This window comes from Leuresthes tenuis, unplaced genomic scaffold (genome assembly GCF_036924035.1).
Source record: "Leuresthes tenuis unplaced genomic scaffold, fLeuTen1.0.hap1 SCAF_1, whole genome shotgun sequence".
Taxonomy (NCBI): domain Eukaryota; kingdom Metazoa; phylum Chordata; class Actinopteri; order Atheriniformes; family Atherinopsidae; genus Leuresthes; species Leuresthes tenuis.
In genome coordinates this window covers 9184730-9197615 of record NW_027325355.1, presented here as the reverse complement: position 1 = coordinate 9197615, position 12886 = coordinate 9184730, and the positions used below count along the sequence as shown (strand labels likewise).

At 40.8% G+C, this 12886-nt stretch overlaps 3 protein-coding genes across 3 annotated transcripts in view; 2 read left to right on the top strand and 1 right to left on the bottom strand.

Annotated features, from left to right (window-relative positions):
- The window catches only part of LOC140295136 (uncharacterized), a 180559-nt gene extending 172024 nt beyond the window's left edge, over nt 1-8535 (top strand). Inside the window, exons 5-6 of the mRNA XM_072379637.1 lie at nt 6683-6686; nt 7647-8535. Coding sequence (XP_072235738.1) covers nt 6683-6686; nt 7647-8535 — 893 coding nt within the window. The remainder of the gene's footprint in view (nt 1-6682; nt 6687-7646) is intronic.
- Nucleotides 1-12886, top strand: part of LOC140291438 (uncharacterized) — an 873052-nt gene that overhangs the window by 240394 nt on the left and 619772 nt on the right. The window lies entirely within an intron of this gene.
- LOC140295152 (NLR family CARD domain-containing protein 3-like) overlaps nt 1-12886 on the bottom strand; it is a 229674-nt gene that overhangs the window by 72875 nt on the left and 143913 nt on the right. The window lies entirely within an intron of this gene.

Below are 12886 nucleotides of genomic sequence, written 5' to 3'. Positions count from 1 at the left end.
CGCACACGTGTGATGATCAAAAGTTTACAATATTCTTGGTTTTCCTGCTGTAAACATTCAACACATTCGTTTTTAAGAGGTTCAAAGCAAAATGTTGCAAAGGTGAAAATCTTCCTCTCACAGCGGTTGTGTTTTTCTGAGCGGTCTGATGTCTGTCCCGCAACCAACTGGACTGGAAACGTCACTAAAACAATGAAGCTGCTGTTTTAGCAACCTCATGAAGTCGAGTGTCGTCCTGCTGTGAAAAACAGCAGCTGAGAGCTCAGATCAGGCATGAGGAGGGAAAACTGGGCAGAAACCTTCAAACACACCAGACTGAGAGCTGAAAGCACCCAACCACAGAGCCACAGCCAGGACCAGGACCCACAATGTTAAAATGTTTTCATTTTACACTGATTAGGTTAAAATGTGGAACTAAGAAATACAAAGAGTCTCTAAGATCAGATTACAGTTTAAGTACAGACGGTTCACGCTTTGTTGTCCTCTGGTGGGACCATAAAGATGTGAAATGACAGCTGATCATCCTGCTGATTTAGCTGCTGCTCTGATGCCACATGTTAACATCTGTCTGTTTGTCTCCAGGTGAACCATGACGAAGTGTACTCTGACCGTCTTTGTCCTGCTGAACGTCTTCACGCTGCTCAGGATTCCTGCAGGTGAGACACATCAAACATCTTCATCATTTAGAGTTTCAGCTGCTTTCACACAGAAAAACTCTAAACTACCTCACAGAGGAGACAAAGACCTGCCTGATGCAACCAGGAGTTCCATATTCACCTCACAGAAGCCTCTTATTTAATGTTGTAAAAGGAGTTTTACTGCCGATCTGTTATTAGCTGCACCAAATAGAGAAATTTCACTCACTTTAAAAAAAACAGTATCACACATACAGATACATTAATACAGGTTAAAAAAACAAGGCAAAAGTAACATAAAATCCCCAAAATGCAAACTTCTACACTGCTATATCTTTCTAGAAGTTTAAAGTGGAGAGTGAAACCTACTTTGACTCAGGTTCAGGTTGCTTCTTTCTGACCAGCAGCTTCAGCAGTTTCACCTCTGAAATCAATCTAAAGCAGTGTTTGTGCATGGAGTTTGTATTTTCTGTCAGTTTTGAACTGAGGAAGGTGAAATGAGGGCTCAGCTGATTGGAAACGTTTAGTTCATGATAATTTTTAATGTGTTATAAACACAGCTTGAATGAATGAATGCATGGACTTGATCTTTATCTGAGTGCATTTTAGATCAGACAGTTATAGCTCATTTAAATACAACTTATTCCTCAGAAGTACAAGAAGAACTTGTATTTTAGACCCAATTACACCGGACTGTTCGAAGAGGTTTTCCCCTAAATCCACACCTCCACATTGGATTTGATCAGTCCACCACAGAGTTTTAAGATTGCTGGAATTAAACCTTTACTTGAAACTTTCCTTTTACTCTGGAACCAGAAATTCCCCTTAAACTTCTCTGATAAAAATGTCAGTTTGAGATGAATTCACAGGCATCAGTGTGTCAGTGGAACTGAAGGTGAACTGTTTGAGAGCTGAACACTGACAGGACTTTGTTTGCATGATGGAAACATGATGAAGAACAACATGACAAACTAAATCCATCATGTCAGAAGACAGAGTGGGAAAAGAATGAAAGTCAGCAGAAATTCAGCTCCATTATTGAATGAAGTCAAACACATTGAAGAGTTGGATCAGAGTTGAGGAGCTGTGTGGATTTGTAGTTGTGCATTTTCATCCCAGTTGTTAAACAACAGATAACAGTGTATGTTACTAAATTCACCACCAAGCTGAATGTGTTTGTGGGAACATGAATGTTTTTTAGTCTTTCTGCATCATGTGACCCCGATTTTAATCATCTGCTGTCAGATTCAAATCAAGACCATGAAACCACACAGCAGCTTCAGCTGAGCTGTCAGTCAGCAGCAGCGGTCTTATCTGTGGGCCGCAGGGGCTGATGGGAGCTCTGAGGAGCTGTTAGAAAGCACCTTCATCTGTCTGTCTGTGTCTCCACAGCGCTGGTTGCCATGGCAACACAGCTGATTCAGGACCAGTTAACACTGACCAGGAGAGTTGGTCAAAGTGTCTCCTTCAGCTGTGGAACTGACCAGTGTGATGAAAACTGGATATACTGGTACCAGAAGAAAGAAGCAGAAACATTCACAGTGATTCTGGATATTAATAAAGATAGTGGTGATGTTTATAAAGGTTATGGTCATCCTCAGAAAGATGATTTCTCAGCTGTGAATAAACAGAACGGCTGTGAGAGAGCAGTAAACCACAGCCCAGGTTCACATATTTCACCTCCATCTCAGACAGAGTCACAAACATACTGAGCTGAGGGAGTTTCTTCCTCTCTGCTGTCTTTATTTATTTCAACTTTTATTCAACTTTTTCTTATTATTAAGAGAAGTTTTCTGAGGGTTCAAAGATAAAAACTGTGAACATTTCAAAGATTTGTTCTGGAAAATGATCCAAATGAAACTTCAATTCACCATAAATAAAAGCAAGACATTTTAAAGACATTTATTTAATACTGAATGTTTTCATTCAAATGTCCAGATAAATATGAATCTGCTGCTTTGAGCTGCTGCTGGAATAAAGTCCATTCCTCCTTTAAAAAGTTTAATGAGCTCTTCATGAAAACACTTCCAGCAGCACTTGTTGTTTAACAGCTTTCAGCATATTTCACCACATCATTTCACTTTATTCCATTTTAAAAGACAGATCTTGGACTGATCTCAGGTCAGGATTTTGTCCTTCTAGCAGCAGCTTATCAGGACGCTGATTTTGTTGGACAGATGTTCATCAGTTTCCTGTGGATGTTTCTGCTTCCCAGAGGATGAATCCAGAGTGCACTGAGACTGAGGCAGGAGCAGGAAAACTTCCTAAATTCATGTGAAGTCTTTGTACCACATTACAGCTCAGAAACAGAACACATGCACAGTGAGGGCATGATGCTCAACACGTTTCTCAAAGCATTTACACAAGGACATTCATTATGTGCTTACAGTGATATGATTTCCTTCCCCTGACACTGAAATAACAATCATCTTTAAGTGATTTCATGTCACTTTTAGATCCATCAGCTCCACAGTTTTATATCTCTACATGTTAAGTATAAGGCAGCTTTCACAGCGAGCTATGTGGCAAATATCTGGAAACAACTGAGACTAACAGCCTGAAACATCCAGTTTCTACAAAGATAGCTCATATACACAGTTCTGTTGGAATGTTTCTGTACAGTCATCATGGACATTAATGTCATTTCCATTTAGTCCTTTAGCAGATGCTTTGATCCAAAGTGACTCACAGGTGAGGAAACAACATCCCAGTGCAGTCAGGCATACCTCTCATTTCCCTGTATTTGTGTCCATCCTCCAGACTCCTGTGGATCCTTTTTACCTCACGCTAAAAAAGCCAATATCACAGACGGAGAAAAGTTAGATCATGAGAGAGAAAAAAACTCTTGAAACATTCTGTGAACAAAGCAAGGAGGTCAATAAATAAGTCTACACCTCATTACAGTGGTTAATATTTCTGTCTGAATATGTTTTGTTTGCATCTGTGTGGTTGTGGACATATTTGATCTAAGGGAACTTCAGATTGAAACCTCGCCAGTGAAGAACTGAATGTAGCACAACGTGTTGGTGTAAAAGACCACTCTGATGCTTAGAAGTCCATACTCCCACCAACTAGTTTAAAGCTGAATCATCCTTTCAGATGAGAGATGAAACGTCTTCAAGAACCAAGAAGAAGAAGAAGTTGCCCTTATTCAGGCTCTTACCCACAAAGTGTCACCGTGAGGAGCCCCCTTTCCAATCAGTAAACCTTCTTCTGAAAAAGTAGCCCTGAACAGCTGCCTCCAGCTCCTCTGAGGGACACACCTGCTGAACTGGTCATTGACATTAGAATAAAAAGGCTGCAGACAGAGCAAAACTCCTGCTTTGGAGATGAACCCTCTGTGTAATGCTTCTCACAGTTCATGAAAGAATATTATAAAATAACAATGATTTTAAGCATCTGTAATTATACTGGGGCAGCTGCTTATCTGAAGTGTTGCATATGTCACTGTGATCTATGTTATTAATGTCCAAAGACATGTGAGCTGTGTTTAGATTTAGCCAAAAGCTGAAGTGGAGAAGAAGATCTTGGAATAAAGAAAGAGGAAAGGATGATGCACAGTTTTTACAGTAATGAATGACACACAGTGGTTCCAACGGCGCCCTGGAGCTGTTCACATCTGGTCTTAACGTGATCAGAAAAGTGAACTAAGTACATCTATGAACACGTTCAACAACGATTCAGCAGCTCCTTTCTCCACCTCTCAGCCAAACTCGATAGTTCTTGTGATGAGAGATTTCAACTCGTGTAACCTCTCCCAGGAACTGATGAGCTCCAAAGAGCTGGTGACATGCGCCATGCAGGACAGCAACACACTGGACCACTTCTACTCCACCATAAAACCCTCATACCGCTCCATCCCCCACGCTGCCCTTGGACACTCCGACCACTGCATCATACAGATGGTCCCCAGATACAGGCAGCAACTGAGAAGGGCCAAACCATCCAGGACTACAGTAAGGAGGTGGACTCCAGAGGCAAGGGACATGCTTCAGGACTGCATGGAGTCTTAGCCCCGGAAAGAGTAGGCGTACAGAGAGCCTATCCCAGCGGTCATTGGGCGAGAGGTGGGGTACACCCTGGACAGGTCCAGGTAATCAATAGTTTTTGGTTTTAATCGATTCCTTTTCTTTGACACCACTTATCCAGCATTTGAAAACACAAAGTGCTGAAGTCATCAAGAACAAAAGTCAACATGTAAAAATTGTGATAGCACATCTGTAACATTGTAATGACTTACCTTGGCTGGGTGCAGCTCCAGTTTCCTCTTTATTCTCATGCAAGGCACGGTAATGCCTCAGCTAAAACTATCTCTCTCTCACTTAACTCCCCAAACTATCTCCAAACTATATTAACGCTATCGAAATTCTAGTATCCAAACAATCAAAATTCAAAACCTGAACTGACCGCAGCTCTCCATCAAAAACCCACATTTTAAATGGAGACTGAGGGGTTTATATGTCTGTCAATACTCTCGGCAAAATCTGAACCGCTTCCTGAAGCAGTCACGTGGTACTTTCGAGCAGCGAGACTTCTGAGGTCATCATTCGACGAAATTAATCAATCCGCCCCCTCCATTACTGGACACACGCTTCGAAGCCTCAGCACATCTTGGAACATCACTACAGGAAGCTGCATGCAGGTGAGTCCAGAAAAGAATACATGTAGCGGTCAAATATTTGCAGAAATGTCTTCAAAGTACTTTGTGTCATTGGTTTGATTCCTGCAGCTGGACACGGTCAGTCAGAACATGCACTAAAGAGTAAAAAAGTTCAAATAATCTGTCTGCTATTCACAGTTAGCATGTCATGCTAATGCTAATGCAAAACCGTTTTTTTTTTTTAGCTGTGTGTGAAACATACTTCTGGGCCCTTTTCTTCCTCTTTTCTTAGCTTTTTGGACAGTTTTCTGTCCATCTTGACCATCTTGTGGTCATCCATGTGACTCCATCCCGCCCACATCTTTAGTTAAAATGGAGCTAAAATTATCTTTATTAGGAGGATCTGTGCAACTTTTAGGAGCTGATACTCTGATCTGACCACAACACAAGATCACTTTTTACTCTTTAACTGGATACATAAGTTTCCCAATTCAGATAATTTCAGAATCAAAATAAAGGAGATTGCAGATTATTTGGGTTGAAAAACATTTTTAAGTGTCAGAGTTTCCTTCATCTCAAACTTTAGGTTTCACTAAAGCAGCTTTCTGGAATGAATCACTGGTCGAGCACTTCTGATGCCAGAAAAACACTCCTTTATATTTAAATGACGGCCTCAGAATGGTCCACTTCATGTTGTTCTTCAGAGTGTCTCAGATCAGTCAGACAGCTCCTGCTGACGTGTTGTTAGCCACACAGAACTAGATCATTCCCCCACTGAACCATCACATCTTCTCAGTTTCAAGCCTCAGGCCAGACTGAAGCTCCCTGATAACTGAACTGTTCAAAAATGGGCTTCAGAGTGTAAATGTGACAAATCTGAGATTACTTTCCTGGATCCCTGAGAGCTTCTGGAAATGAGAACAAATTTAGAAACAGAGAAAATCTGAACTTCAGGCTTTGGGATGATATTGGGACCCTGTCCTCAAACAGTATCATTGTCTTAATGTAGTAAAATGATTTAAGTTGATCATGTTACACTGACTCAGATGAGATTTATGGGATATTTCACACATTGGGTGTCGTTCTACAGAGTATATTATTAAATTTTTTTCTGAATTTGATCAAAAAGCTCCAAATATTTTGAACTATGGGTCTTTAAAGAACCATTTTAAAGTTCTCAGGGATTTAAATAAAAACCACAGCAACAAGTTTAATGAAATGTGACTAGATGGTTAAAAACTGTCCAGAAAGGTTATCAAGAGAAGAAGAAAAGTGGGTGTGCTTTAACATGCTGCACGCCACAGCTGGATCTTATTGTATGTACTGACAGTTTCAGACAGAGTTCATCAGTCGGAGGACCCGGACCAGAATGGAGCAGCAGAACCAGGATTTGAACCCTTCCACCAGGAACAGAGCCGGCTCATCCTCTGGTTCACCTGGGCTACAGGTCAGTGTGGAGGATATTAAAGATACGAGGACGAGTGTCGAGGCTCCGTGCATCCTCTGCTCATTCTGCTTTTGAATCAAATGTGAAAAGTGTCAGCAAAGTGTTTCCTGGTTTCATCTCCTCTCTCTGATACAGATGTGCTTAGACTGAACATGTGCTGCAAGCTGAATGATCTGCTGGAAGAACATTTTTCTGGCTCTCAGTCTTCAGATTTGAGAGGTTCAGGAGCTAATCTTCATTATTTGTGTTTAAAGTCTCTGGATTACATGAATTAAACCTGGTGGTAGTAATACTTCTGGGTCTTTAATTGTTAAATTACAAGTTTTGTAGATCTCTCTACCTCAGTGTAAAGAGTCATTTTAAAGAGAAACAAAGGTTGAGTTAAAACTGTTTCCCTGATAGCTGTTGAGCTCAATGGCTGCAGACCTATGGGCTGTAAGCTGGAACAAAGGGTTAGTGTAAAGAATGTCATGTATTACCACCACAGTTACTTTTATTCATTTAAACCAGTGGTCATCAACCTTTTTCAGGCCAGCCTCTACATGGTGTTTAACTGAACAACTTGGGCAAGACTGTGCTTCCTTATATCAATTAGAAATATTGTAGCAGTTCCTTATCAGAATTTCATCATGACAAAAAATAATTGGTAAAAGAGAAAAAAAAGCAAGAGTTTAGTGTTTAAAAACCTGAACGTGTGCAGAGACGTCAGAGCATTGTGCTGATAGCCGGGGGCACTTATAAACGCACTCTCAGCGTTCACGTTTGATTTGAGATATTGAGACCTTTGTAGCTCGGTCTGTCCAGGTCCAGTTAGAATATGTTGGTTGGCGTAGGTGAGGTTAGAGAAATATTTTGTGTGAACTTCAAATGGATCTAAGTCTTCTTCCTCTCTGTCATTGCAGAAACAAGCCAAAGAGGGATCCACATTATACTGCTGTAAGGACTGTGGGGAAGTTTTCAAAAGATCATCTCATCTGAAGTATCATCAGATGCTTCATACTGGAGAGAAACCTTACAGCTGTAGTCAATGTGGGGCAGCTTTCACTGCACTAAGTAATCTGAATAGGCACCAACGTATTCACACAGGAGAGAAACCTTACAGCTGTGGTCAGTGTGGGGCAGCTTTCACTCAATTATCTAATCTAAAGGTGCATCAACGTATTCACACAGGAGAGAAACCTTACAGCTGTGGTCAGTGTGGGGCAGCTTTCACTGCACTAGGTAATCTGAAGAGGCACCAACGTATTCACACAGGAGAGAAACCTTACAGCTGTGGTCAGTGTGGAGCAGCTTTCACTGCATTATCTAATCTAAAGATGCACCAACGTATTCACACAGGAGAGAAACCTTACAGCTGTGGTCAGTGTGGAGCAGCTTTCACTGCATTATCTAGTCTAAAGACACACCAACATATTCACACAGGAGAGAAACCATACAGCTGTGGTCAGTGTGGGGCAGCTTTCACTCAATTATCTAATCTGAAGATGCACCAACATATTCACACAGGAGAGAAACCTTACAGCTGTGGTCAGTGTGGAGCAGCTTTCACTCAATTATCTAATCTAAAGTTGCACCAACGTATTCACACAGGAGAGAAACCTTACAGCTGTGGTCAATGTGGGGCAGCTTTCACTGCACTAAGTAATCTGAAGAGGCACCAACGTATTCACACAGGAGAGAAACCTTACAGCTGTGGTCAGTGTGGAGCAGCTTTCACTCAATTATCTAATCTGAAGTTGCACCAACGTATTCATACAGGGGAGAAACCTTACAGCTGTGGTCAGTGTGGAGCAGCTTTCACTGCATTATATAGTCTTAAGAGACACCATTGTACTCGCACTGCAGATAAATGATAGGTTGAAATCAACAACATATTTTACGGCATATAAGAAAACATTCACCTGGGAGCAGCAACAGGAACTACCAATCACAAGCCTTTCCTTTGTTCAGATTAAATATCTTCTTTGTGGATTACCACCTTCTTTTGTCAGGACTTTTGGTCTGAATGTTCTTTGAGTAGCAGATGTTTGAAGAAAGATTGAATGTGCTTCATTATTACAATAATTTATTGTGATTGTTTTAACTGGACAGATCTCCCACCGTTCAAGACAAACATGGCATCATTTGTGAGTTGATGAACAGATCAATATGCAATCTGTTTGTTAGTAGGAACATGTTTTCTTCTGTTATACTGAACATATGTTTTCTTTAGTCAAGATTCACAAAGTAGCTTTGCACCAACTGTGCGTATTTATGTAAACATACAACATCTGTAGAAGCAATATATAATTTTAGTTTGATGTGAAGTATAGCTTTGCACTTGTCTGTATTTCATTCTTCTGCATTTTATTAAAGGTCAGATGTCAACATTTCTCATGCTTTTCATGTTCTTGCTACATAGATACTTTTGAAGAAAATGTGTGTTTGGTTACGAAGGAAAGTTGACCCTTATCATCTTTCCCAAAGACCCAGAAATCTTTAACGCAATCTGAAAAAGGCTTGGATTTGTTCCCTGTACTTTCCAGACAGCTGTTCGATTGTCATGACTGAAGCTGAAAGTTAAGGCTGTTCCAACACTGAAAGGGCACAAAACTCAACTTCAAGCTGTGAAACTGTTTCAAAGGAGTCTGTACAACATATCAGGAAGCTGACACTGACAGCTGACAGTTGTCTGAGTTAAAAAAATGATACTATCGCTATTTATGTTTCCTACTACGAGATCACTAGCCACACAAGGTTATGAGACATTCAGTAAAACAAGGCTTAGACAGAAGCTGAAATACGATAGATAGGAGGCCTTCTCCATTGCAGTGTCCCTTGACCCTGCAAGATCTTCTATACTTTCTTTTTCTCATAGTATAACTTCATGATATTTTTCTAACATTTCCCTCCTGTTTATACTAGAGGAAAAGAGGGTGTAAATTCAGTATAGATTCATACATACACATGCAGTTGTTTTTTTTTTCAAACTTTGCATCACCTTTTATATTTTCTACTTCATTGTTTTAACACTTCAGGGAGATTTCCCTTAAACAGATCATTGAGAATTTACTCGGGTTCACGCAAGGCACTACTTTGCGCTTTAAACGTCATCTGCATCCTCATATCCATCATCCTCATGTAGCTCGTCGTTATCATCCCTCTCTACCTGTCTAACAAGTCTTTGGAACAGTCCTCTCAAGCATGGGACCTAATTGTTCAGCAATGCCTTGTAGATCTAATTTATCCAATCAACATTCTTTTTTATTGTTGCCCACCAGAGAAGAAAATATTCAAAACCTGAAGCAACTTGATTTCTAGCTTTAATGAAATCTGGGACTCCTCAGAACCCCCATGCTATCCAGGTACACTCTGTTGTCAAATGAACCCCCAGGCACAGTAACACTTGAGACGTCGCAGCTTCTCTGGAGAGAGTTTGTCACCCAAGGCCTTAAAGTTCCCCTTAGGGAACAGATGGAAAGGCATCAGTAGTTGGGTTATTGTGCAGCTGCCCTGCCAGTTAGACGAGAAGATGGCCCTCAGTTTCATATCCTCATACAGCCACCACAACAACCACAGGTTGGGCCTGGTTAGTACTTGGATGGGAGACCGCCTGGGAATACCAGGAGCTGTAAGCTTTTAAGCTTCTCGAGGCTTATGCAGTTGTGTATGTGGAGAGGAGCACCTGGGAGAGAACACGCCCCTGGGGGAGGCCGGTGCTGATGGTCTGTGGTCATATTTATTTTCTTCAGGATAACTTCTATTAAATGGAACAAACTATCCATCCTTCCACTTGCTTTACATGGTTACAGGGACATGGTTAGAGCTTCTAGTGTTTTTATAGCTGTGAAGCACACTCACAGACCTGTACAGTGGCTTTAGGCAGCCAGACACAATTATAAATAGTTTCTCCTTCAGGTTAAATCCTCCAAAATGAACCAGCAGGAAGGAAATCAGTCAAATAAATTCACTTTTCAATCTTTGTCAAAGACTGGAAATGAGCGCACACACAAACCTCATTTAGGTCACTCTGTCATATCATCTTCCAGCACTGCTCAGCTCACAGTGACTTCATCTGTCTGAATTCTTCTGGATAACAAAAACACACAAATATTATTGTCTCACATTAGTCTGCAGACTGTTAACAGATCTAATCAAATTGAAAGAAGTTCATAATCAGCTTTTATAAGTGAATTATAAGCTAAAGGCTTCCTGTTTGCCCCAGGTTAGGGTTAAGCTGATCCGGGTCAGGGGGTAAGTTGCACCGTCTGGGGGTGAACTGACCGTCAAACTGAATCTAAATCAAACCCATAAGAAATTTCAACCATAACTTACCTCTTTGAAAAACTGATTTAAAAGTCCAGTTTTGTTTTGTAAGTGGTCATATTAATTTTCTTCAGGATAACTTCATATTAAATCTGATAAACAAAAAAAAATGTCATTAAAGTTGGAATCTTCCCTGAAACAGAAATGCTGAAGTGGAATGAATGAATAAATGTCCCCAAAACTTTCCATCCTTCCACTTTCTTTAATTCATGGTTTCAGGGGGACTGGAGCCTATCTGTCACAGAAACTCCTCAACATTCCAGCCTAATAACAAGTCTGAAACTAAAGCAAAAACTGCAGCCCCAAATGAACATTGGCATGATATAGGCTGTGTCAACTGCAAAAGCAGTCCCTGTTTCCCTTTTTGGAACTCATCCTTTCTAAGGACAAAGTTAAATGTATGAGGATCAAACACAACAAGTACCTGGGACATGTCAACAGATCCAGGAAATCCAGGAACCAGCAAACTGAGAGCCAAAGAGAAACTGAGGCGTCTGCCAGCAAATCAGCAGCAGCTGAAGCTGATCAACTTCCTGATGTGTCATGAGGTGATCACATGTTTCAACAAAAGACATCAGATAGACATAGCTTTAACAGCTGCAGACCAATATCAATACTTTCACAGTTTGTTCAGAAACTAGATAGTTTTATTGAAAACAACAGCTTATTGAATGAGAGTCAATATGGGTTTGGTTCAAATAGGTCTACAGCTGCAGCAATAATGAAGGTGACAGAAGAAATCCCAACTGCAACGGACAGAAAGAAGTTTACCATAAGGGTATTCATTGAGCTGAAGAAAGCTTTTCACACTATTGATCATTCAATATAACTTTCAGAGTTAAATAGCTTTGGTGTGAGAGGAGTTGCTTTAAAGGGGAACTCCTGTATTTTAAAACCTGGACCTTATTTCTGGCATGAAATACGTTTCATCTACTCACAGAACAGTTTGGCGAAAGTCGGCGTCCTTCGGGAGCTATTTAGAAAACTCGCAATCAGCGTATATCCATATAATGGAGTTAATGGATGATGCAGCCTCTAAATAAGACATTATCTGTCTTAATTTCACCAATACTTTAAGAAAAATGAATGAACAAACGTGTACTATAGCTCTGTTAGCTCAGAGGTGCTGTTATGTGGCTACTTGCGGCTATAGGAGAGCTAACGGAGGGATTTCTACACAGGCCCTCTACTGGGACAACCAATTTAACCAATTTAAAACAAATGTGTATCTCAGCTGCAGGAGTCAAACTTTGGGATTCTCAACATAATGATTTAAAAGGTTTTTCAGATGTTTTCCTGTTCAAACACTGGACTGGATAGTGTAGTGTTAAGATTGCCACATTTCATGTGGGTGACCTGGGTTCAAATCCCCTGCATGAGAGGTACTGCTACCTCCAGTAGGGGTACTTCGGCAAGGCCCCCTTACCCTATCTGCCTACCTGTAAGTTGCTTTGGATAAAAGCGTCTGCTAAATGCATAAACATATACAAAAAAATGTATGAGGAGAAAACAATTGGACATTAAATAAGACATTAGACAGTGGAAGGAGCTGCACCCATCTGTCCCAGGCAGCCCTGATGGGAGCAGGCTGGTCAGATCTTTCTCTGGTATCTCTGTTGTTCTCTTGATATCATTTGAAAGGTCTGAAGTGACATTGTTGCTCGAAAATATTTCTTCCTGTCGATGCGTCCCAGAGACGATCAGTGGCCTCATTGCAGGATCTGTGCACTCCAGCAAAAAGAAGAAGCATCCAGGTGTTCCTCATCAGTGTCTTTCCACATGTTGCCATGGACTTTTGTTCCTTCAAGGTTTGACTCTTTTTAATGGCATAAATGGCTCAAAACATGTGTTGATGTCACTGATTCTGGTCACAGCAAACCCTGTGATTCCAGGAGTCAT